The sequence below is a fragment of the Ursus arctos genome, unplaced genomic scaffold (genome assembly GCF_023065955.2).
Source record: "Ursus arctos isolate Adak ecotype North America unplaced genomic scaffold, UrsArc2.0 scaffold_17, whole genome shotgun sequence".
Lineage (NCBI taxonomy): Eukaryota > Metazoa > Chordata > Mammalia > Carnivora > Ursidae > Ursus > Ursus arctos.
The window spans coordinates 48,295,309-48,317,858 of record NW_026622841.1 but is presented as its reverse complement, the minus strand read 5'-3'; the positions used below and the strand labels follow the sequence as shown (position 1 = coordinate 48,317,858).

Below are 22,550 nucleotides of genomic sequence, written 5' to 3'. Positions count from 1 at the left end.
TGGAGAGTCTAAAATATTTTAGAATGTATTCCTTTCTGGGCATTACCTTTTTCTAGAGCAGAGTTCCCTGTTTAGAATGAATCAATGGGTTGTTTACACCATGCTACCAAATCCTCAGGAGAGGAAATCTGAAAAGCTGCAACCACCGCCCAGGCAGAATTGTATTGCTTTCGGTGCTAGTAAGCACATGGTAATTTTTCATTTCATCGTTGTGGAAGAAGTCGCTCTGCACCTCCCTTTCCACAGCTCCACTCACCACTTAGTTTATGTTTTAAAGCAGTAAAGCATCAAATGGGTCTGATTAGGGTTTTCTAAAAGGAAAAAAACCCCCAAAACCCCACACTGGGACAACATGATCGGCCGCAATGAAAGGAACTTCCTAAGAGGCCACTCAATAGCCCAGCCTCCTTCAACGTGATCAATTTCCGATCAATTTCAGGGGTGGTGGGTAGAAGGGTGACTTCTTCCAACCAAAGGGAGTATAGTGGATTTTTTTTTTTTTTTATCTTTGTCTTTTTTGGAGGTCCAAAAGTTGTAAACCTGCTCTGGGTTCTGTAGGGAGAGCATCTAATGGTGATTTCGGATTTAGCAACAGCTCTCCCTAGGTGACAGTGAGCGAGCTTGCCTGTGCTGGGTTTTTCCTTCGGGCGTCAACAAGCGCACCTGGAAACTTTGAATCCCGAGGACGTTCTCGCTTTGGTTTAATCTTCTAACCCTCCATACCCCCAGAGACGTTTGGGGGAAGGGGCAAGCTTACTACGCCACCCCCGTGACACTGTTTCTCCCCAACTCTTTCACCCCACGCTGTAGATAGTTTGGGGTCTAGAAACAAGCCCAGCAACAGCACCTTTCGCGCCCACCAAGGGTGAACATTTGACCGCCCGGGAAACACTTTCTTCCGACTTCGTTCCACCACCGGTCCGCCGAAGCAAGGGGAGCCCCCGGGCGAGGAATCGCGCAGAGGAGAGGCTGAGCGAGAGAGCGACTGGGCAGGGGCGAGCGCGGGCCCGAGGGCGGGGCGGGCGCGGGAGGGCGCGAGGGGGCGTGGGCGCGGCGGCCCGCGCGCCCCGGCGGGCCAGGGGGAGGGGCGCTGGCGGGAGCGGCGCCTCCCGCCCGGGGTGAGCGGCGCGCGCGGCAGCCCCGCGGCACAGAGCGCCGAGCGGGGAGCGCGGGCGGGCGGCGGAGGCGGCGAGAGAGGGCTTGAGCGCAGACGGCCGACGCGCGGCGCGGCTGCCATGGGCGCGCAGTGACCAGCTGTTCAGCGCGAACTTTCTCGGCGGCGCGGAGCCCCCTGGCTGGCGGTGCGTCGCCCCCTGGCTGGCGGTGCGTCTTCTCGGTCACCATGAAAGGTAGGGCGGCGGCGGGCTGCGCGGGGCTCCGGGCCGGCAGGGCGGGCTTCGGGGTGCGCGGGAGGGGGAGGACGTGCAAGCCTGCGCGAACTTTCTCCGCGCGGAGGGCCAGAGGAGACGCGGCGCAGGGTACGTGCGTGCAAGCGTGGGGAGCTCCTCTGTCCCGGACTTGGGCACCGCAGGAGACCTAGATGTTCGGGGTTTTGGAGCGTGCAAGTAATCCCCTCCCCACCTCTACAAAGTAGTTTGGAGCCCTAAGTCGTTGTTTACGGATTCCAGTTCCCAACTTTTTAATTGAAAAAACATGCCGAGGAGAGTGGAGGCATCCTCATTCCCCACAGTCGGTTTTCCGCTCTACGGCGCTCCACACTCCGTTCGAGGTCCTCTTCTCCCGGCTGGTGCCGTTTCCCCATCCAAGAAATCGACGTGCTGCCGGCCGGGTGTTCCCTCCGGGACTCGGGGATGTTCTCGGTGCGTCCTCCCCACATCTGGCAATGATTAGGTGCCCGCGAAGTTCAGCTGGCTCGGAAAAGTGCGTTTGGCATCTTTCTCCATCAGACCCACCGATTGGAAAATAACTGCTCTCCGTTCCGCGTCCCTTCCACGTGCCCGCCTGTGGAGTTGGTGTGCCCACGTGTGTTCAGAGGTGACACAAATCATCCTGTTGGTCGTCTCCGGGGCAGTGTCCTCTGCAGGCGGGTTTAGGGAAGTGTCAGATGTTATCGTGCCTTTAAACGGAATCACAGGGAGAAGGGCTTTGCGGGGCAGCCTTCTATTTATTGGAAACATGGAGATTGGTCAGCAGAATTCTGATTTACATGTATTTCTGATTTACATGTGAGATAAATAATTACAACAGAGACATCAAAGGGAGTCGTTTGGGGGTGGGCTGGCGTGGTGTTTACACAAGACTCGAGTTTCTAGTCTTGTGCTAGGATAACACATTTCAGACCCCGCGCGCGGGCCAGGCGGGGCCTGAGTGAGGGGGCTGGGTGCGAAATGCCATCCGACCGCGGTGACCACATTTCCAGCCGCCAGAGACCATGCCATGCGATCGCTTTGACTTGCAGGGCTGCTGTCCGAGCGAGGTGCCCGGGGAGCCCCACACGCTTGGAAAGTAACTTTTGCCTCTAGGTTTCTCTGAAAGGAAGTCCTCGCTGAACTATCCCTGCGATAATGTCCTACCAATGAGCTGCCTTTCCAAGGTATTAGTTTTCTCATCAGGAGACTTTAGGAAGGGCAGGGACTGTATTCCAGATGAAAAGTAACCCGCCCCAGAAGAGAAACGAAAGATAGGATATACTTTTCTGGCTAGGGAATTTCGAAACGCAGTCGTGTGTGTTCCTTCTTTTTCCACTCAGTTTCTCTTCTCTCATTTACATTTTAGGAAACACTCACTTTCCTTGGCTAGCACTGATTAAAGGATCCTCTCAGCAAGGAAAGAGTTCACAGGCTACACGTTTCTTTGGGGCTTTTGCCAGAAGTTAACCTTCTCATTGCTGGTCACTGAGGCCAGTAGTTTTTGAACTGTTGGAAAAGATAAGCTAACTGCTCACTACATCAGCTCCTGTGTGCGTTCCTGAGCCCTGAAAATCTTGTTATGCTTTTTGACTTGGTAAATGACCGTTATTGCAATTTGGGTATTTTTCAGTGATATTAAAAAATCTGCCACGGAAGACACGCCTGAAAGTCCTAAATGTGTATTTGTGAGATTTACTCTGCATTCTGGACCAGCTTGCAGACCCCCTGGAGAAGGCTCATTGCTTACCCTCTGAGATCCAGGCACTGCCTAAAGGCCCCACATACCTTCTGTCCCAGTGGGGGAGGGGTAAGAAGGGACTGGTGAATCCCAGGGTAGACTACTCACTTTGAAGGCCTCTTTTAAAAGGAAATATTCTGTGAGAAATTTGTTTACCAACTATTGCCATATAATTTACATTCATTTATTTAGTGAAATGGGGAAGGAAGGGGACAGTAATAATTTTATGGTATCTACTAAGTGCCAGTCACTGTGCTATACCCTCTACAAAGCACCCTATCAATTAATCCTCACAACGACATGATGAGGTCGGTATTTTAACCCCTACATTATAGATGTGGAAGCTGAGTCTAGAACAAACAGGAATTGGCAACCAGGAATGTGGTAGGCACTGAAGGCAAGCTTTGCCAGTTTCCCTGTGTTGCTTGGAAAGAGGACACCAAGTATGATAACTTCTGGTGTAGACCAGAAGAAAAGTAAGTCTCAGACAGCTAAGTAGCCAAGTAACCCACAGTTGGTGCAGCAGCCAGGAAAGGGGTGGGTCCAAGAAATTGGACACAAGCCTTCTGAAGGCAAGCACAGAGTGTATTTCTAGCCAAAGAGGAAAGCCACCTTTACCAAGTGGAATTATTTTGGCGATTTGTCGTTAGGTAACCAACCCAGAGTTTTCCTTGGGTTTGTGATTATGTTGCATAGTTATTAACTCATTATGCTTAAGAAAGCCAACGTTTCATTAGAATTTAATTTCCCTAAATGATAGAGGCCAATGACAAGCTCTTGCAAATGCTTAAAGTATTAACTTAAAACATTTCTTTAGACAAGTAGAAAATTAGTGGACATTTTAGAAGTTACAGAAGTTTTTTTTTTGCCAAAGCAAAAATTTAGCTTCTCCATGAGTCAGATATCTTTATAAGGTTTGACTTTTTAAAAATTATTATTTTTTAAAATATTTTTTATTATATTCGGTTAGTCACCATACAGTACATCCCTAGTTTTTGATGTAAAGTTCCATGATTCATTACTTGCGTATAACACCCAGTGCACCATGCAATACGTGCTCTCCTTAGTACTCAATTGACTTTCTCATTCTGATGTTTCAATCTGGGACACGGCCTGTGTATTAAACCTGGCTTTGGAGCGTAATTCTGCATCTGCCGTGAGCCACAGCGCCACCTATCTGTTGCATTCAGCAAACATTTGTCTTTCTCGTATTTCCTCCATCTCTGGAATCACAAGCACCAAAATAATGACGTCATTATATATTTTCCAGAAGAAAATTACTTGCCTCGTTGCTGCAATACTTGCAGTCTTCCAAACTGATTAAAACACGAAGTTGGTTTTAATTTCATTTTCAATGAGCTGTACTGCACCATAAATCTCATGGTTTTGGATAAATATTCACATTCTTTTTGAAGGAATCTGACTCCTCCAGAGTTAGGTGTGTCGTTATTAAATCACATTTCTAGTTCTGGAAGTTGGGAATATTGGTGAGGTTTTAAAGCAGCAGCACTTGTTGCCTAAGAGATGGTAAAAAACAACCACCAGCACATGGGACCACAGAGGTCCAAACCACTGTTCCGGTTTAACACAGGGAGGAGGTTGGTGTCATCAAAACATAGTGTTCAGCTGCTTATTTCTGTGCTCTTGTGTATAAACATTTCTGAAATACCTTTGTCAATAATGCTTTAAAAACGCTTTGGTAAGCAGTCTACTGCCAGTTGTTTTTCTGGACTCATGGACTCCTTGCTTTACCACTGTCTCGAAGATTTCTTGTCCTTAACTGGGATACATAAACAAGTGTGTAAGGGCTGAGTGTACTGATAGCATGATGTTTTCTGAAAGGAACTGGAAACAAAATGAGGCCTTTTCCCCTTCACTGATTGGAATTGGGGCTGCCCTTCCTTTGGAAGTTAAATTCGCAATCTAATTATACTTTTGACTTTTCATTAGTTTGGGGATGCTTAACATTCTCGATCTGAGGTTTAATTATTGCTAAGTATACATCTTTCCTGTGGTCTCCTCCGCAATTTCCCAAGACTGTGCCCAGGACCCCCCTGCCGCCGCCGCCGCCGCCGCCTTAACCATGCTGCTCATCCACTGATAATGGTGTGACAGGGAAAACCTGGCAGATGATAATAGCTCTCAAGCTATAACATAACCCGGTGCCTAATTTTCTGAATTCACACTTATTCTCATTAAAATGTATTTTAAAACAGCTGATGCAGCTGCTGCCAAAGTAAGTTAAATGTTTTCAGGTGGGAAAATAAATATTTAAATTTTGTGATAGAAGGACATTTTTCACCTGGGGTGAACACAGCACGTGAGTAATCTCTCAGGGGGCAAATCCAACACATGTGTCCCCATGGTGGGAAGGAGGGGTGGGGTCCTGGGAGAGGAAGCCCAGAACAATGGCAGAGCGCAGCCTTACTGTTGGCCGTGTGGGTCTGTGGTGCTTTGGAACTTCAGCTGGTGAATCAGCGTGGGAAGAATAGGGCAGATTGCAGGGGGGGGGCAACATTCTAGGTCTGCGAGGTAATCATCTGTGAAGAGAGTCTACCCCCACCGTGGGGTCAGCTCTACCAGGCTGATTCTCCATCTTCTGCCATTCCGAAGGCACAGGCTCACTCCCTTTCAGCTTCCAGAGTTCTGTGGCCTGGAGGCAGGGAACAGGGTCCTGTGTTGTAAAATAAACCATGCTCACAAACAACTTCTTAGGTGTGACTGATGGCCACTTAGTAGGCCCACTTATTATTTTTCTCTCTAATAATAGCTAACATTTATTGAACACCTGCCAAGCCAAGTGTTCTTATTTTCTCCATTTGCAGATAGGAAAACTTAGGGTCAAAGAGGTATGGTTTACCTGTAAGGGAATCCAGCTAGTCAGTGGCAAAACTGGTATTCAGACTCAGTCTGACTCCAGAATCCACATGTTACACCTCTAGCTTAGACTCCCTCCTAGCCAAACCCTAATACTCCACTCAATCAACACATCTTTGTTAAGTACCTACTGTGTGCTGCATTCCACTAGATACTAAGTGAGCCGTGTAAAGAGGGCCCTGTCATCTGGACTCAGACCTGGAATAACCTGGCATCGAAGGTTCAGCCAGCCACCAGAGGATCCTCTCTAGACAGAAGGTCTTGCAAAGATAAAGTGGATTCCAGGGTCATTGCAGTGTGGAGAGTTTGTCTTTGGGAGATTTTGCTTATGACTGATTGCATGAATGTGGATGGCCCACTGAAGCCAGCAACTCTGAAAACGGTCTCTATACTACAGTCTTCCTGACAGGTTTGCCATAAGACAATGGGACATTGTAAGAAGTGCCGTTTTCAAGAGTAGACTGTAACCACCAGTAGGTGAGCAGTTAAAAAAAATAACCAACTATAGTAGTGGAGGCAGTAATAAACATTTTGAGCAAGGGATAGGGAAGGATAGACATTCTTCACAGAAAGTATTTCATTCTTCAGTGCTGACAACACAGTTTCTAACCACACCAACAAAGCTTGAGGGAGGTAACTTTCAATCAAGCAGTGATTTGATTTCTGTTTAAGTGAATGATCTTTGAAGAGCTCAAAGCAATATAGTACCTTGAGAAGGTCTTGCTGATGGCTTACAGGACCTTTGTAATTATATGGCAGCGAAAGCCAATGTAAACAGAAATTAGTAGTCCCAAGTTAAGATGCCAGAGAGCTAACCCCTGAATTTATCATGTGTATTCAATCAGTACTCTTTAGAATAGAAAGGAAATGTGTTTTTCCACCTGGGAGAAATTTATTGGACTTGGATATATTAAATATGACTCCTTTATGCTTCCTGAATGGTTTGGGATTACAACTTAGTATCACAGGAGGTGGTAAGTCACTAGCTTGAGAGGTTGGACATGTGACATTCTGCCTCACTTGTCCTTGGCTTTTGTGGAAGTAGTTGCACTTCTTTGGGCCTAAGTCACTTCCTTACCAAATAGAAACATTAGGAAAGTAGCTGATATTTATATAACAACTTATTATTCACAGGCAAATAGTCCACCCTTATAATTGAGAATACATACTGTAAAATGTAACGTTTCATAAAATGTAATCATACACAGTGATCCCAGGCATTGAACCTGAGAATTTTAGTGTGGTGGCAAGAAGTGTGGGCTGTGAAAGCTGAGGGCCTGGTGGCCACATGCAAATTACCTAACCTCCCCTGGGGGGCCTGGTTTCCTTATCTGTCAAAGGCGGAATAGTAATGGCATCTAGCCAATGCCATTTTTGTTTGTTTGGAGGATAAAATAGGTTAGTATAGATCAGTTGTTTAGAATGGTGTCTAATAGGTAAGGAAAACTCAAGACATTTTAGTTATTGTAATACTGTGTAATTGTAACCTGCTGCTTCCTCCAGGCAGTAATATAATTGCCAGTTATGAACCATTTAAGTTAATCAAGTGATACAGTTTATACCATGAAGAATAGAGTTCAGTTTTGAAAGGAAAGTAATTTTCAAATTACGAATGTGTTAAAACTGACCTCAGGGGTAGGAGGGAGCTGGGCTCTCTATAGGAACAGTGTTCATGTTGGTCCACCTCCAGCTGCTCTCTCTTGCGTTCTTGTCATTATCGTAATGTCAGGAAAAACAAAAAAACCCCAAAAAACAGCCCTACTGAAATTTCAGGGACCATGTTTATAGTGAGTTTGTAACTTTAGTGAAATCATACAATTTCCTCATGTATGAAAGTGATAGAAAGTTGATTTAGTATTTGTAAATACATTTGATTTGCCCACGAGCACTAATTTCGTGGAGCACCATTGTTTAGGTGCCTACTGATAATGACATAATATTTTAAAGATTTGTATCTCAAATCCAGTGTCCAGTTTTATCCAGTGCAAATATGACATCCAAGAATCAAAACATAAAACAAATGTGTCTCTAAGGAAGTATTAGGACAGAGGTATGTATACATATTTTTTTAAGAACTGTATGAGATCATGTCTATTTCACTGCTAGTGTTGATTTCCCATTAAGCTGTCATATTTTATTTATTATTTATTTGGGCCACCAAATCCTAACTAGCTTTCACTTATTCAGTATTTAACATATTATTTAAATATATTCTAATATTCTTTATATGAAGTATATTCAAATATTCATTTAGTATATTATTGTTTTTTTAAATAATTTTTATTTTGTTATATTAGTCACCATACAGTACATCCCCAGTTTTTGATGCAGTGTTCCATGATTCAGTATTTGCGTATAACACCCAGGGCACCATGCAGTATGTAAGGAGGGCTCATTTAGTATATTATTGAGACATATTCAAATACCTAGTAGGTATATAGCCTGTCCTCAAGGAGCTTGCAGTCTGATGGGCAGCTTAAGGCTTCTGCATAAACAACTGTAATCTAAGGTAAAATGTGAAAAGTGCCCTATTTGAGATTCAGATAAATGTTGCCAGAGGACATGGGAGGAGAGGGCAACCTGCCTGAAGTCGGGGATATTTTCCTTTGGAGGGACAATGCAACCTGATTCATTATCCTGAATTAGAGTTTATATTTCAGATTGCATTATTCTAATTGTAATTGAAGAGGCAAATGGTGCATCCGGACACCCCACAACCTTGAAGTATGACATCTCAGTGTGGGAGGTGAGAGAAAATTGAAGTTTTCTCAAACTTTGTCTCTTAAACTCAATGTTGGTCTATCATTTGTAATTAATTATAATATATTAATTATAATATATTACTTGAGATAGAAGGAGCACAGAGTAGGTGATGGATACATACATGTGGACAGGATCCCTGAACCCGGCTTGGAAAAGAAGTCTGGGTTCAGCCCAGCCTCTGTCCACAGTCCTTCAGCCTGGCTCCTAAAAAAGCCTGAGCTTTTCTGTTCAATCTGGCATGCGTCAGAACCTGTGTTGTGCCAGGGATTGAAGGCTGCAAGTCCAGACTGCGGATCCTGTTGCTTCAGGTTGAACTCTTCACCCTGGCTCTTTGAAGCAGGGTGGACCTTGGACCTCTAGACCTTTTCTGGTCATCAGCATCTGTAGGACCTGAGCACTTTCATTTTTGTCTACCTGCCTTTTATCTTCTCACGTTCTCGTTTGCTTTTTTTTTTTAAAATCAAAGTCAGAGATGTACATAGTTCAAAGAGTCAACTAATATTTATTATGAATGAAATTTATTATGAAAAACGGCAGTTTCCTGCCCAGCCCACCTTCGTTTCATCATTTTCCAGTCCCCAGAGGCAGCCTCTTCAGAACATTTTTAGCATTTTCTTTTGGCATTTACTTTTCTTGTGGTTATCTACTGATGCCTAACAAACCATCCCCAAACCCTGCGGCTTAAAACAACAGTTGGTTATTTGTTCAAGATTCTGCAGTTCGGCCTGGCCTCTGCTTCCTGAGGTGTTGGCCAGGCTGGATGGCCTCACCCCCACGGCTGGGCATCAGCAGGGTGGCTAGAATGGCTTCCTTCCCTTCATCGTCTCCCATCCTCCAGAGACCTTATCTTCTCTTCCAGGGGGCCCCCAGTCCAGCACGGTAGTCGGACATTGCACATGGTAGCTGGCTGCCAGGAGGGTGAAAACAGAAGATGAAAGGCATCCAAGGCCTGGTTTCTGAGGTCACCCACTGCCACTTCTGGCAAATTCCATCGGCCAAAGCAAGTCACAGGGCCCTCTCAGATTCAAGAGAGTGGAAATGGACTTGCACGTGGAGGGATGGAAAGAATTTTTGGTAGTCTTTTATGCAGACCATCTGCCACGATGCCTTTTCTTTAAGTGACCTGCTTATGTACTCCTCCTCCTCTTCCTCCTCCTCATTACTACCGTTATTTTGAGTTTAGGCATTATATATGGACTTCCCTTTATAGCAGATAAGCAGTTAGTTCTTTCACCCTTCATCTCCATCCAACACCCTCATGGACGCCTTCCGTTGCCCTCCATCATCCCAATGTAGTTGCATCACAATCTTGATTAAAGCAATATTCAGTGTTCATATGACTACAATGGTATAAATGCTATTCACAGCCGGCTCCTATTTCTTGCATGACTTCTCTTCCTCTGGAGTTAATAATCCTCTTATTTTATTTGCTTAGCTTCCTGCGTATGTATACACCATCACCCAGAGTCTCTTACACTTTCCTGGATTTCTACGCCTGTGTTCTCCTATAGTAGATATTCTTTCATTTCTATCTTTTTGAAGAAGTCTTCCGCAGAGCCTTCTGACCTACTCAGGGTTAGGGTTCAATGAGGGTGTGTAGCGTGTGTGCACACGGATACACACACACACGTCTTTCTGGGTTTGTTCCTTATTTTAGTGGAATGCATTCTCTAATAATGTCTTGAAGAAAGTGTGCATGAGAGGTATATTTTTGGGGGATCTGTAGGTCTGAAGAGATCTTTGTGTTACCTGTTTATTCATTTGAGAGATTTCTGTGTAGGAAATAATTTAGCCTTAGAATTTTGAGGGCATTTATCTATTTTCTTTAAGTTTTGCTGTTGAGAAGTGAGGCCATTCTTTTTTTTTTTTTCTTTTAAGTAATCTTTTTTTTTTTTTTTTCCTTTTCTTTTTTTCTTTCCCCCTATCTGGAAGCTTTTAGGATTTTCTTTTTGTCCTCAGTCTTCTGAAATTTTATAGTGATGTGCCTTGGAATAGATCTCTTTCCTTTTTGCTGGGAAGTAATGGGCCCTTTCTCTCTGGAGACTCCTGTCCTTCAGTACTGAAAAATGTTGTTCAGTTCTTCCTCTGATGGTTCTCTACCTCTGTTCTTTTACCCAAAACACCTGTTATTTGAATATTGGACCCACTGAATTAATTTTCTAAAATTTTTTTTGCCTTTGCTCTTTTCTATTTACTTGCTTTTTTCTCCCTACGTTCGGACTGTGTCAGCTCTGTTTCCCAACTCTGCTATTAAGTTTTTATTTTTGTGATCATACTTTTAATTTCGGAGAGCTTTTTCTTTTTCTCTACGGTTCTTTCTTCATTATAGCATTCTGTTCTAGTTTTGTGGATTCATTATCTTCTCTTACCTCTCTAAGGATATTAATGGTTGAATTTTTTTGTGAAATTTTTATCAGGTCACGTCATATGTATTTCCTCCAAATTTCTTTATCTGGTTTCTTTATTTTCATCTTTGTCTTTTCATGTTAGAGGCTGTGTCAGGTGTCTGGTGTCTTCTCGTCCGTAGGAGCAGGATATTATAAAGGTTAATTAGAACCTGTCTGTTTGGTGGGATTTGTGAACTGTGACTGTCACTCTAAGCTGAACTGGCTGGGCTGTTCCACCGGGGACCTCCCAGAATCAGAATCATTCTTTTGTTTTCATCTTAACTGGTCAGATTGCCCAGGAAGAGCCTTCCAGGCTTTGGCCTAAAGGGTACAGGCTGGCTGACTGAGTGGGAGAGGAGGACTGCGCATCTGGACACTCAGTGTATAAACTTTCACCTTTTCCCCGGATTCTACTGTGGTTCCCTCATCTCAGCTGTTCCTGATGTCCTCTAGACAAGAGACCTTTTGTTTTTAACTTCACTGAATAATAAACCTTAGACCTTCTGCTGTAGTCAGGGAGGGCCAGTTACCAGCTTGGTGGGGGGACTTGGGAGGTCGAGCTGCCTCCCCCCCGCCCACATACCACCCAAACTATTTAAAGTGTGTAAGTCAGTGGGGTTTTTGGTTTGGTTTGGTATAGTCACAGGTTTTGAAACCATCATTACAATAAATTTTAGAACATTTTTGTCATCCCAAAAAGAAATCCCATACCCATTAGCACTCACTCCCCATTTTCACCCTAAAACCTCCAGCCCTAGGCAGCCTTTGACCTGCTTTCCACCTCTGTGAATTTGTCTCATGTAGACATTTCATTTCATATAAATGGAGTCTGTCTTGACTGGCCTCTTTCACTTAGCATGATGTTTCCAAGGTCATCCATGTTGTGTGTGTCAGTGCTTTCTTTTTACAGCTGAGTCACACTCCATTGTATGGCTCTATGCTAATTTATCCATTCATCGTTTTGTGGGCATTCAGGTTGTTTCCACTTTTCTCTGTTATGACTAATACTACTACAAACATTTACGTGCAAGTTTTTGTATGGACACGTGTTGTCATTTCTCTTGGGTGTATCCTAGAGTGGAATGGCCGCATCATATGGGGTCTTTGTGCTTCACCTTTTGAAGAACTGTCAGACCGTTTCCAAAGTGGCCGCACCATTTTGCATTGCCACCACTAGCATATGAGGGTTCTGATTTCTGCACATCCTCGCCAACATCTATTATCTTTTTGGTTATAGTCAACTGCTTCTGTAATATAGGTTCATCCCGTCCTCCTCTTTTAGCCCTACCTTGGTTCTCCTTCACGACTGACCTGTGCCCCAAATTCCTTAGCCTTTTCAGGATTCTTTGGTGGAAAGCATTGCATCTTAGCTTTTCTAGTGCTTGCACAGGGTTCGGTTTCTTGGGTCTGTGGGGTCAGTGACCGTCTTGGTGTGGAACTCAGGGGCCCCCCAGATCTGCGTCTTAGTCTTGGTCTGTCTACTCATAAGCTGTGAGACCTGGGGTCGGGTTAGGTACCTGTCCGGAGCCTTAGTTTTCTCATCTGTAAAGCAGAAGCATAATGAAGGGAAAGTACCTGACATATGGGAGGTATTAACTAAATATTAGTTCTCTTATTTTCCCCACACATGGTGGCTATTCAAAAAGAAAAAGATTAACTCTTTCCTTCAGGAATTCATGAGCTGGTAGTAGAGATAGACACAGGTATAACTCTAATCTACTTAATTTCCGGCAACTATTGAGTATCTACGACATGCCGTAAATGTACTGGCTGCTGAGTGTACAACACGGCAAGTTTCCTGTTTTCAAATGGCGTTCTGTCTGGCGGCATGAAAACCAGGAACTGGAATATGGGGCAGACGGAGGAAGGTGCTGTCAGATGGACACAAAGGGAGTGTAGGGAAGGAGAGGTAAATTCCAACCATAGGGCGTCACATACTTGGTCCTCAGGTTGATTGGAGCCTCTCCACGTGAACTCACTGAGCTTGTCACATCCACAGGCCTTCAGTACCATAAAGACAGTCTGGGATGCACTTAGCTTGGGTCTCGGTGTGAGGAAGAGGTTTTGAGAACATAATACAACACTGCACGTCACTTCAGGCTTATTTGTCGTCCTCAAGCCCTCAAGGTCAACTGTTGAAAACATCGAGTAAAACAAAGTTAAACAAGTTTTTGTCTCTTTCTATTAGCACTTCTCAGATCTCTCATAGTTGAGAAACCACTATGACTTGCCAAGAAAGGGATATAGTATGCCGTGTTTCCCAATTCTCTTCTTCCCTCCAAAGGAAAAACATTAAGAAGACTCATTTAACATACTTCTCTGTGAGACCTTCCCTTATCATCCGAGTGCGATGTGATCTGTGATACTTTACTTGTACCCCTCAGAGCTCTTGATTTTCTAGTTGTCGAGTTGGACGAGACAAAACTTTGTATTGTTTTAGTAGGCATTATAAGAGTTCCTGATCCTTTTGGCATGAGGCTTAAGACAAGAACCAGGAGATCCTCGAGACTTATTAGAGGTCACCTGGAAGGCCTTTGTTTTCTTGAACCCCTAATGGGTTTGAGTATGTTAATTTGGAGACAGAGCTGAATTGATTTAATAACAAAAATATGAGACATTTAAAGTTCCCAGGGAAAATTCAGGAAGGAGACAGGAGTCAGTCAGACTAAATGCTGCATGGGAAAAAGAACAGAGAGGAAAAAGAAAACAAACAAACAAACTAATGGTAGGCCTGCTGAAAAGAAGCTTTGGGGGAGAACAGAAATGTCTAACGGGAAATTTTAAGCTGTTTGCTATCAGGGGTGCAGCTTAAATCACTCTTTTGTTTCCACTGTGAGATCCTCAGTGATGCCTCCTTGGTTCACAATGTCCATGTGTGAGGAGAGCCTTCTGCAGGTATGGTGTGGCGGATGAGGGGCTGGAGCTGGCAGGGAAGGCTGACATCTCGGTGGCATCATTACCCGTGTTCCTGTTTCATCAACTCCACTAGGATATAAGCATGTATTTATTGAATGAATGAATAAATAAATGCATGGATTTCTAAGCAGAAGCCCCAGATAAGCGTTTCTCATTAATTGAGACTAGACCAAGCTTCTCAGCCGTTAATATGATGAGATTACTTAGTAAAGCTGGCCCAGAAGAGCTTAATGTGTATTTGTGGAAATAACCAGTCACCGAGTGACTGAGAAAGGTGCTATTCTCTGGGTTGTAAACATGTTCTTCCATGTAGGAAGAACTAAAACACCAATCTTTGACATAAGACTGCTTTAATTATGAAGACCTGGCCTTCTAGATTCCAACCAAGATCTCTTCCCTGTTCTCTGGATAAGGAAACAATGATAAAATACAGAGATATCATACTTCTTTCTCTGCTGGAAGTAATTGCTCTCTCACTAGTGTATTCATAGCATTTCATAACACGCTAGTGCGCCAACGTCCACCGCATTGTATTAGAGACGTCATACCTCTTGGGTTTTTCTATGACATTTCAAGGTTCAGATAGATCCAGGTCCTGCATCCCATTTGGGGTCTGAAAAAGATGATCACAGAGATTTATTTTCCCCCCTTGAAAGCCTGTCAGCTTCTTGAGGGAAGGGACCACGTCTCGCTCATTTCTGAAGCCCCACTGCCTGGCAGTGTCTGGTCCATAGTGTGTGCCAGATAAATGCTTTTGAACTGAGTCACATGCAGAAGAGAGCTGAGCACTGGTGCGTCATGGTGGCCAGCTCAAGGATAATTGATTTGGGCTCCCTGGAAAGGCCTAGTCTCGACACCTTTACGTGTCATCAGAAGTTGCATGAGAAATCACCAGACCCACACCTGGCAGAACTGTAAAATAGGTTCTTTATCAATGTGATAAAAAATCACATTGCCTTTGTCTTGGGGGAAGGGGGTGGATTCAGACCTTTTGGTGGAAAGCTTTGCTGACCTATTTTTTTGTTGTTTCCAGAATGGCCTACATTTAGGAATTTCCAGAATAAGGCTGTTTTTTGAAATGTATTTACTGGGAAACCATCTGTTGGTCCCAGTTATCCAATGGAATGGGAGTGGGGAAGGATTTGGTTGTCACCGTAGAAGTCGTGCTGGGCTCCTGTGATACCCCATTTAGGGGAAGACATGACCCTGGAGCCTGGCATCTGAGCGGGAGAGGTTTAGGCTCAGCTATGTGAAGATAATAGAACCCTTTGGACAGCTGGTTAGCCAGTCATCATTCAACAAAATTTATTTCGCCCCTGCTTTGTGGCAGGCACCATTCTAGGCACAGGGGACTCATTCATGAAACAAAACAGAAAATGTGTGTGCTCACAGAATGCACGATCACACCACACACACACACACACGAATAAGGATGGCAGCAGAGAGTAATATGAAAATAGGGTGGTGTGACAGGGATGGCCAGGTCGTGGTCCAGAAAGACATCTCAGTGATGTCACACTTCAGCTGAGACCTGAATTAGAAGGAGTCTCCTCAAGAATGGGAGGAAGAGCATTGCAGCCAGAGGGAACAGCCAGTGTGGGGACCCTGTGGTCTTTCCCAGCAAGTGTGGCATGTTCCAGGAACGGAAGGACACATGTGGGCAGGGGGAGGATGGAGCAGGTGGAGATCGCAGCCGTTGAACCCCTCTCGGACCCGTACTGCTGGGCCTCGCCAGGGTTAACACGGTGTCTTTTCTTCTCCTGCAGACGACTTTGCCGAGGAGGAGGAGGTGCAGTCCTTCGGTTACAAGAGGTTTGGTGAGTTCTGGCAAAGCTCTCTTCCTTCTGCACGCTTGACCTGAGATGCGGTAACAGGCCGTCACTGGACCTTTGGCGCACACGGATATGTGTGGTTCTGAGGCCCAGTGTTGGTTGGAAATTGGGTTTCTGTGTAACAGGTGGATGATTTCTCATAACACGGAGGGTAATGGAACAGGAGCTGTGCCCGGGCACGGGAAGCAATGGGACACTCATGGGGTTCACGGAATACAAACCAGATGGCTTAATAGACAAAACAATGGGAAAGGTAAATCTGTGACAGGACAGGAGGAATCATACACAAGATTTCTCTAGTTTGATATTTAGGAAACATCTTTGCCCTCTTTTCTCAAGTCTCACTTCTATAACTTAGAGGATAAGTGAGAGGAAGACTTTCTCCAGGAGCCCAGCTAGACACCGGTACCCTGTGGTAGGTTGGATAGTGGCCCCCGGAGAGATCCACGTCCTAATCCCTGGAACTTGCCTGTTACCTTATATGGCAAAAGGTGCTTTGCAGATATGATTAAATGGAAGATCTTGAGATGGGGAGATTATCCAGGGCCATCTGGGTGGGCTCTAAGCTTGATCAGAGTGTCCTCGTAAGAGGGAGGGAGAGGGATATTAAATGACTGAGAGGAGAAGGTGGTGGGCTGGTTGAAGCGGACTGGAGTGATGTGCTCCGAAGGTGGAGGAAGGGGCCACGAGCCAAGGAATACAGGTGGTCACTAGAAGCTGAAAAAGGCAAGGAAATGGATTTTCTGGTCAGAGCCTCCGGAGGGAGCACAGCCCTGCCAGCATCTTGATTTCAGCCAACTGGAGTTGATTTCAGACTTCTGGCTGCTCAAACTGTGAGAGGAGAGAGTTGAGTTGTTAAGCCCCCAAGTGTGTGGAGATCCGTTACGGCAGCCGTAGGGAATGGAAACACGGTCCTCTGTCCCCGAGGCCACTGCACACGACCATGCTTGTCATTCTCTGCAGTGTGGTTTTGCACTGCTGGTGAACACTGCAGCGTTCCAAAGGCTGTTCAAGGGGACTGGGGTTTTTCCGGCCAGCTTGTTTCTGTGCCTTGGCAAGAGGAAACAAAGAAGGATGGAAGAGAGAAGAATGAGTGAGTGAGTGAGTGTGTGTGTGTGTGTGTGTGTGTGAGAGAGAGAGAATGTAAAAGAGAATCAATCTACTTCCTATTGCTTAAAAAAACAAAAAACAAAACAAAAAAAACCCTCCTGGCTGGACTTTGATTAAAGTTAACAGTCCCCAGCTGCTCTGGCTCCCTCATCGCTTTAACATTCTTCTGTCTGGATATACACTTCTACATTTCTTTCTGTGAAAAAGGAGGGCTTCACAGTGGGAATGCGGTGGCATCAGGCTGACAGCGCCTCCGGTCATGTGCTGGCCGAGGTGCTCAGTACTTCACTCCCCCCCCCCCCCCACCACTGTTCTTCACCTGCACGTTCCGTATTTCGGAATTAGTGTCCCGTGCTGTTCTGCTGGGCCGGGGTGGGCTCACTGGTGGTAGCAAGCGTGAAGACGAACCCGGGAATTATAAAGGGAAGGGAAACAGAACAGACAAAAATGAAAAGGTAGAAACAGAGGAAAAAAACTTGTCAAAAGAAGGCAAGATCAACGTTGGCATGCCTATTTTGGAAATCAGTAGGTTTCAAGTATTTATTTGGAAATCAGTAGGTTTCAAATATTTATTTGGACATTAGTAGACATATGAAGAACCGTGAGAAAAGGTTTCTTTAAGAAAAGTGACCTTGAGAGAACTTTTATTTAAAATTTCATGACCATGTAACTAGCTGCGTGGGTGGGGATTTGATGAAAATACACACAAATAATAAATTGCTGAAAGATTTCATTTGTGGTGGTTGAATTATGTGTGGAAATCGCAAACCCATGACTTAGAGGACACATGATAACACCTTGCCAGTACTGGAGAGCATGCGCGGAGAGGCAGGGCCAGAATGAGAGCAGGTGGCACAAGTAGACAGTGGGATGAAATTAACGTGGGACATCTTGGAAAAGGCTGTGAGAGAGGTGTCCCGGTGTTGAGCGTTCTTGGATTCAGCTTTTAGGCAAAGTGATGGATATCCCCCATAGGGGTGGAGTAGGATTGTAGAGATGGAAGAGCCTTTGAGATGATTGAAAGCAGACTTTAATAGGTAAGGAAGGTGAGGCCCAGGTAGATTAAGTCCTTGCCCAACCCAGTTAGGTAGGGCTGTGGGTGGGTGCTGTGTCTTCTACCCCTCAGGCAAGTATAGTCTTGGGGAAGGGTCCCACAATAGGGTTGAGGTGATTTTTCAACTTCTGTGTCCTAGAAGGGTCGCTGCAGTTCTAGAACCCTAAAGTGGGCTGCTGGCCCCACCGTGGAGCCTCATCGTTTCTGTAAGCCCTAGGACTCTGGATGTGGTTTTATTGAAGGTAAATGAGTGTTCAGTTCCTAAGAAGTAGCCGAAGCTGGTCACTGAATGCAGCAGAACCCAAGAACCCATTGCTGCAGGTACGGTTAAACTGTAACCATCACAGGGGGGTAAAGTTGGTGTCAGGTAGTGTGGGTGAGAGGCATCCAGAGACAGGACAGCCCTGTGGGAGCTGCCCCTACTTACACTTGTGACTTGAAACCAGTCACTTAAACTCCGTGAGCCTTAGATGCTGCGTCTGCCCAGTGGGCAGAGTGACACCTGCCAAGGGAGGTAGGTCACCTCACAGGCCTGTGGTAAGACTAAGAGACCAGGCGGTCAAGTGCTTCGAAAGTACATCGCTATAGAAGCAAAGGTGCTATTATCCCACTCCTGAGATGAGGGGCTGTTATCACTCTCTGGACATTTTCGTACAGCCACTGCCAAATACCAAAGCGTGACAGGTCTGAAACGTCATTCCTGAAGAGATGTAAAGGTATGGTTTACTTTTCAACGTGGTAATATTGTCGGCTTTTATTTTTACGAAAGTAGACTTGGTAACATACAGGGTTTAGTTGTTATGTAATTTTAGCTATGTCTTTTTTAGAATTTACATAACTGAATTTAGTCTACAGGTGGACCAGGGGTTCATTATTCACAGGGCAAAGGGGCCGCTCACTGTTCCAGCAAATCGTTGCCTGGTGGCTTGTTTCCAAAGGTATTTATAGATCTTCAGAAGCATTTGCTACATGAAGTCAAGACTGTTTACATAATAGTATTGCGCTTTTTCTAATTTGATACAAAAAAACAATACAGACCAAGATGGGTGATCTTCTCCAGGAATCTAGTGTGGCATGGTTATTTTAGGACAGCCATCCCTTGTTTATTTGGGGATTCATTATTGCATTTCGGTCTCAAGCAGGTCTTCTGTTTTTCTTCAGTCTATGTATATGTCATGCTTGTTAGCCCCTTTCCCAGAATTCCAGACAGGTGTCTGGGGGAGAGACAGACTTAAATCTGATGGGTTTGCCACTTATTTGCTTCTCTGACAGAAGCTTCAGTGAGGGGAAGCTTTGAAAGGTTAATGAAGGAAGCATATTCAAGCTTTAATCAGGCTCTCCGGGCCAGCATTTCTTGGTCTCTGTAGGCAGAGCTAATTAATTTGGGATGTAACTATAGTTACGATTTGGCAGAGTTCATTCTCTGGAACACCAGGCACCTGTACATTAATTTGTACTTTCTATAGATAGAATACAATATATACTACAGTGATATTTTTCTACATACTTCTCAGTTACTGTTTTTTTTTTTTTCAAAACTATCACATATGGCTCTAGTATCCTTTATTATAGTTAGCAGAAAAGGAAGGAGAAATCGTTCATATTATAAGGGGTAAATATAAATTTATAAATTTTGGAATTTGTGGTAAGTTGATCCAAGAATGTCTTCTAAAACCTTCTGATTAGTCATATGATTAGCATGAATGCATTCAAGTTTTGTTTTCTTAAATTTTTCTTCATTAAAATGATAGAGAGTAGAAGCAATGAAGAATGTCATTTCCGTTCCAAGGGATAAGTGCATCAGAATTCCATAGGCGAAGGGGAGACGTGTGGGAAGAAGGGTGCATTCCGGAACATGTGTAGAAATGATCATAGCAAATCCAGCTCACATTGGTGCATCACATTTATCTTTCCAAAGGACAAACGTATTTTTCCTTCACAACAGCTCCATGAGGACAGCAGGCTTGGTGTTATCTTTCCTGTTTCTTGGCTACTTTTTATCTCTCCTGACGGCTGGGGGCAGTGGTTAGGCGTATGGGCACTAGAACCAGGTGTATGGGTTTGGATCTGAGTCCCCAAACTCCCCAACTGTGTGATGTCAGATGCATTGTGAAGTCTGCTTCCTCACTTGTAAAGTTTGGGTCCTAAGAGGCCAGCTCTATGAAGTTGTTGGGAATTAAATGGGATGCTAGTTTCGTTAGCAAAGTGCCCTGCACACTGTGAGCCTCCCATAAGTGTTGACCATTATTCTAATATTGGGTTCCTTCTTGGGCCTTCTGGTCCTGCTGTGTGAACATAGAGCCTAGGATTTAGTAGGCTCCTGGAACCTTCTGATTTCCAGCAGCCTCATGAATTCTTGCTCTATCCTACCTCTTGCTTTACTGCTAAAAACTATGAGAGGCGAGAAGACCTAGGGACAGCAGCTCTGTGCCCCAGTACCCTGGTGGGTGGTGTGGGTGTCTAATGGCGAACACCATGCCCGATGTCTCGGGCCCTCCCTCTAGAGCCTGCTTTGTCTCCTTTCTATGCTGGGGCAGAAGGGCGCCTAGACCAACTTTGTTTCTTTGGTCGCATTGGGTTGTCTTGAGTTATATTTGGAATCTGATCTGGTATAAAAATAGGATGTCCAAAGCTGGAATGGTGGAGGAGCAAGAGATCCGTGGCTCCGCCTGTGAAAATCATGGGTAGATTTAAGGGTTGCAAGTGACCAACTGGGAGCAGCTGGAAACGTCCGTTGTTTGTATTTGACAAAACTGACAAAATTGCTTCCTTGGGGCTCAGCTACGGGGAGCATTAATAGTGATGGGAGAAAAAGATCTGAAAAATTGCAAACTGGGAAACAGTAACAAAAAGTTCAAGGAAACATTCTCAAGTCTTTTATAAAAACTAAGTGGGAAAATTCTGAGAGAACTACTGAAAAATGATTTAGGGGTTACAGTCCCAAAAGGGGTATCAGATGCCTTTTCCTAAGTGTGTGCACCAGAGTGTGCCCTTGAATGGTTTTGTTCACCTGCAACTTCACAGGCCTCCTTATACCAGTAGCTTCAAACACACTGTGCTTTTTCTTTCCCCATTCTTCCCTTGAGTGATCGTTTCAGATTAGCGAGAATATCTGAACAGTGCTGGACACGTGGAAGCAGCCTGCGAAATCTGTATGGCATAGAGGCCAGCCCTGCTCCAAAGCGGCCCCCACCCTACTCCTTACCTGCACCTTCCTCCAAACCCGTCCTCCAAAGATAGACGCAAAACCTCAGTGCCTCCTGTTAAATCAATGAGCAGTTTCTAGGCAAGAGTTTTAGAGGACCTAAGTGTCTAAAAGTGTGAAAGACCACGCAGACTTCTGAAAAAGCACGACACGTATATGCTCAAACAGCCAGAAAGCAGAGTTCTGTCCGAGGTACATGGTGAGTTTCTGCTTTCAGTGCAGAGGATTGAAAGAGTTTACCAAGAGGATGCCAGACTATCTTTGGGGAGCTGCTTAAGATAAACACTTGGATGCCTCAACTTCTCATTGTTTGGGCTTAGGGACCAGGCTGCCTGTCTCTCCTCTCCCAGGACTCTTCTAGAAGCCTGGCTTCATGTTTGGGTTTGGAGACGGCCCCGCTTTGAAGTCATCCGCCTCCAACAGCAAAGGAGGGATCCCCACATCCATCTCACCAGGGCTTTTCGAGACTGACGCCAGCGGAGCTCACCCCTTTCCCTGATAAGAATGCCAGGAATTTCCATCATTTCCTGTGGGGAGTGATTAAATAAGCTCAGCATGGGGCTGGCCTTTAGACAGCACCTTTTCCAAGCATCTCTGAATGGAAATGGTATAGGGTCAGGCAAAGAACTGACCCTGGGCAGAGAGACAAGTTAGGGCAGGAAACCAGTCTGGGTATCCCTGTGGGATTCCTTGGAAATGTTCAAGCCATTTGCATCACTTACTGGCAAGGTTTTCTTTATGTGGCTTTGTAAATCCTAATGACGTTGATATTTCTGATTGTAGAAGAACTTGGTGTCAAATGGCTTGTGGAGAAGTAGACACAAGGTGATTCTCAGTCAGAATCACCTCGAAGGGGGGGGAGTGCCTGGGTGGCTCAGTCGGTTAAGCGTCTGCCTTCAGCTCAGGTCATGATGCCTTCAGCTCAGGTCATGATCCCATCGTCCTGGGATCGAGCCCCACAATGGGCTCTCTGCTCAGTGGGGAGCCTGCTTCTCCCTCTGCAGCTGCCCCTGCTTGTGCTCGCTCTCTCTCTCTCAAGTAAATAAATAAATAAATAAGAATCACCTTGAAGGGGATTTGTAGAGCTCCCTTGGCCCCTCTACGCTCTGCTTCCAGTCAAGCAGGTGGGGTTCCTGAGACCTGAGAAAGGGAGTTCGGTGGCCGTCACTTTCTTTTAAATAATCTAAGCAGATTTCCTAATTTTTATCATTGGAGATAATATTCACGACTCTCTTGCCAATAGTGTTTGTCCAGGTTTTCACTTCTGCTCCCATCAGGAGCTCAGTGGTTAGGCCAGG

At 45.0% G+C, this 22,550-nt stretch overlaps 1 protein-coding gene across 1 annotated transcript in view; it reads left to right on the top strand.

Annotated features, from left to right (window-relative positions):
* Positions 1-1,121: 1,121 nt before the first annotated feature.
* The window catches only part of COLEC12 (collectin subfamily member 12), a 186,450-nt gene continuing 165,021 nt past the window's right edge, over positions 1,122-22,550 (top strand). The window contains exons 1-2 of the mRNA XM_026496058.4: positions 1,122-1,349; positions 15,818-15,868. Coding sequence (XP_026351843.3) covers positions 1,343-1,349; positions 15,818-15,868 — 58 coding nt within the window. The 5' untranslated portion in view covers positions 1,122-1,342. The remainder of the gene's footprint in view (positions 1,350-15,817; positions 15,869-22,550) is intronic.